The following is a 3,816-nucleotide window of genomic DNA, read 5'->3' as shown; positions in this document are numbered from 1 at the left end:
TTAAGTTTTGGTTGCCTACATGGCCCACCTGGTATCTTGATTAGTAAGCTAGATACCATATCTTGTACACAAGATGATACGTTATTTTCTAAAACGTATCGCCATCACGCCAATAAGAGAGTCCAATAGGGGAACCACGTGCAGGATCTCACATGTGGGAACTCAACAACAGAGGCCCTATAAATAATCAGCAGCAGGAGAAAGAAAAGAGTATTCCTTTTTTCAAGAATCAGTTTGTTGACGGCTGCTGCGGCTGAAGGCTTGGAGTGGGAGAGACCTGTGACCAGAGAAGGGAAAAGGATCATCGGATCCTTTTTTTCGGTGAATAGGAGAGGCCCTATGGTATCACTAGCTATTCACTGGAAAGGTTCAGACTGGGAAAATTCAAGAGTGGGAACAACCAAGGTATTAAAAGCTATGCGCAGAGAAATAAAAACAGTGATTAGATGCCAATAGGCTGACCAGTAAAAGAAAATCATGTGTTACCAAGACCCACCACAAAGCAGCGTGGAAAATCTTCTCAAATGGAAGATTAAATATTCCTAGATATTTTTTTCAAAAAAAAAATATATTCCTAGATACAGTCTGAATAAGATAATTGAGCAGAAGGCGGCCCAATATTTTCATTCCTCGGCCCTAGTCTGACAAAAAACAACTCGACATTCTAGTCTACATAATAGAACCTGATCAACTGAAAATTCCCCAAAGGGTAGATAAATAAAAATGGTTATCTATAGAATTATATACACCACGCACATTAAAAATGAACTCTGGAGAGAGCCTCAGAAACAAGAAGACAATTTCCTCATCACAGTGTCTTGATCACCAGTATAAGGATAAAGAATATCTGCTTCTACTCGGAGGACTTCTTGATGCTGATTGAGGGCATATAGCAAACTTAAGATTAGCATAATACCTAAAATACCCTTCATAGCTCTTGGGCGCTGGAATTAGGTCTCGAAGGAAAATCCAGGCCATTTAGGGCAGGTATTGTTCTGAGATCCTCCTCCGAGTAGGATGGGATGAACCAATACTTCTTATCAGCTCCAAACACCTGCATTAATCTGCACAGTTCAGAAGCAGAAGTAAACAAAACAAAATTTTCTCATCTGGAAACCAACCTGCTCAAAGTTTTTTTTCCTTCCAAGATCATAACGCCACTTTGAGGTCGTTTTCTTCTCATATGCCTGCATATAAATATATATGTCAAAAAATGATCTCCAGTCATAGAACTGAAAGAGGGGTACAAGCCTCGATGGTTGTAGTATTGCTCGAGACCAGCGAAAAGTGCATCATGAGGAACCCCAGAAGACTTAACGAAAAAGCGAGGTTCAACACTGCAAGCAAGGTAGTGGTGTCAGATTAAAACACGATATATAGTCATTGGTACGGTAGTTTTAAACTCATTTCACTATGACCATTGATTCTCGTTTTCACCTTTTTAAAAGTAAATATTTGGGCTCACTAATGTTTTGATGACCTGAGGGGAATATACTTAAAAGATCCTACCAGAGAATAATGCCTCATTATATGGTCTCATTTTTTTAACAAAAACTAAGATTCTTAATGCCATTACTAAACACAGTAGCTTTACCAAACGCAAGAAAAGTTGTGGCAAGAGCTCCAGGTGATCCCGGAACGACTCCTTCACTAAAGAACACAATGAAGTGAGGCAGTAGCGCAAGGGTGACCAGCGTGGTCTCCAGAAACGAATAAAACTGCAGTAAAGGAAAGGATATGTCAATTATATAAATTATAAAAAATAAATAAGGTGCTACAGAGGTAAACAAATTAAAAATTAAATGAGGCGCTGCTGAATAATTAATTACAGCGCACTATTTAATACCAAAAATGATTTTAAACTGTAGATTCATGACTTATGTAAAACTCGAAGTAAAAGACTCAGTTTGCAAAAATAATCGTTCATGAAGGATGCCATTAAGTTTCTTGGTTATGGGAAAATATTTTATTTCCTCTGAAGATCGTTGAACCTAGAGATTGAATTCAGAGAAGAAAAACTTGGAGTTTCACGGGAAATTATTTTCCCAGTTATTATTTTGTGAGATTAAAACATTTATGAGCTATTGATAAAGCTTCGATGGCAGGAAAAAAGATCACAATCCAAGAAAAGTTCACTAGACCTTACCAAGAACAAAAGAAAAAACTTGTAGTTCAATGCTCCGACACAATTCACCACCCAGACACAATGATGGTCCATTTTAAGCACACATCTCCCACCTGCAAAAGTTAATTAATTTTTCAAACAGGATGAAAGTCAGTGAAAATCTGAATTTTTGAAATGCCCACTCACAGACAGAACAATGATGGCATCGTGGGGGTTTAAAGTTGGTGCACTTTTTGCAGAATCTAACTCTTGGATCGGATGCATCAGAAAGCGATACAGGGAGAGAAGTGAGCATCGGACTGGCCGGGTCGGAGGTTGATATTGGAACAGACTCAGCTTGCTCCTCATCCATGGAAGGCGTCCAATGGGATGGTACACTGCCCGGTTCCGTAAAAACCACAGAAAAGTAGCTCCAAAGAAGCATAAAAAGCTGAAAATTAAGGAGGAATGTTACATTAAAGCAGATCATGTTACCCAGAAGGAGAGCACACACCAGAATTTATCTTTCTGAATCTCCCAGAAACATGGGAAAATATGAGTAATTTAGGTGAACATAATTTCTTTCAAAGATAAGCTAAACATAAATTTTCCAACGAGATTATTTTTGCTCACCATCATGGATCACTGTCGGAAATAAGAAAATAATTTTTCATGATTATCTCTGAATTACCATTTTTGCTCGTTCTTTGGCAAAAAATTAATTGAAGAAAATACCCACCCAATTTACAGTAAAATGACATTAAACACAAGGCAAATCGACTTATTATAGGATAATAAAGAAACGCACCAGGCATCTGAAATTATCCTTGTTAATCTTCCACAAACAAATGAATAATTAAGGTAAGAATTAACCCGATGAGACGTGATTGCTTTTGCTGAACATCATGCATCACTAACAGAAACTACAAAATATTTTTTCAACATTAGCCCCGGATAACCATTTTTCCTTGTTCTACGGCAAAAGAATTAACCGCAGAAAATCGCAAACCAATTTTTAGTAAACTGACTGAAATGAAAACATGAGGTAGAATCGACTGAAATAAGGATCATAAAGAAAACGCACCAAGCAATGGAAGAGGGCCAAGACGCCAAGGGCAACGGCAGCCTCTCCCAACGGTCCCCTGTACAGAGTTGGGCCGTAATTAGTCAGCACGATGGCGTAATAGGTGACGCCGACGATGCCTAGAACGAAAAAGATCATGATTGAACCCAGCCCGCGAAGAACAGAGCACAATTTGAACACATTCCACGCCATCACAATCCCCAATCTCCGCATTCCAGGCCTATTTCTTCAGAGGAAACTCTTCAAATTGATAATACGCGAAATTCTAAGATCGATCGGACAGTGTGAAGCACAGAACGAAAATTCCAAGTTCTACCGAGAGAAATTCCTGCAACAAACGATTGCAGGAACAAGCAAACGCAGAGCTGAAGCTTCCTCTTTAAGCCGAGTTTCCACCTTAGATAGAACTGCTGTTTGCCACGTAATCCATAGGCGGATCCGGTGACGTGGAAGGATTTCATTGGATAAGCTAGGTCAACGCTTGACTACTAGACCATCTTGGGACGGCTTTTTCGTCCTATGAAAAAACCGTCCCGTCCAAAAACCATGCACCAAGGGGTTTTCTTTAAAAAAACATGAAAGTCAATACATGAAACTCTATTTTTCTTCCTCTCTTGCCTTCTTGGAT

General features: G+C 39.1%; 1 protein-coding gene across 2 annotated transcripts; it reads right to left on the bottom strand.

Annotated features, from left to right (window-relative positions):
- Positions 1 to 687: 687 nt before the first annotated feature.
- Positions 688 to 3,572, bottom strand: LOC144712248 (putative protein S-acyltransferase 14). 2 transcript variants are annotated; one of them, XM_078586472.1, is made up of 7 exons: positions 3,189 to 3,572; positions 2,312 to 2,555; positions 2,147 to 2,238; positions 1,595 to 1,718; positions 1,252 to 1,337; positions 1,122 to 1,187; positions 688 to 1,064 (listed from the first exon to the last, which is right to left on the bottom strand). In XM_078586472.1, the coding sequence occupies exons 1-7, from the start codon at positions 3,399 to 3,401 to the stop codon at positions 1,041 to 1,043; spliced, it is 849 nt and encodes a 282-aa protein (XP_078442598.1). In that variant the 5' UTR covers positions 3,402 to 3,572; the 3' UTR covers positions 688 to 1,040. The 2 variants fall into 2 exon arrangements, with proteins under 2 accessions (XP_078442598.1, XP_078442597.1); XM_078586471.1 differs by having other exon boundaries at positions 688 to 1,054; positions 3,189 to 3,570.
- Positions 3,573 to 3,816: the final 244 nt, after the last annotated feature.

Source organism: Wolffia australiana, chromosome 14 (genome assembly GCF_029677425.1).
Source record: "Wolffia australiana isolate 7733 chromosome 14, ASM2967742v1".
Lineage (NCBI taxonomy): Eukaryota > Viridiplantae > Streptophyta > Magnoliopsida > Alismatales > Araceae > Wolffia > Wolffia australiana.
The sequence above is the reverse complement of the archived record's forward strand: the minus strand, read 5'-3'. Positions and strand labels throughout refer to the sequence as shown.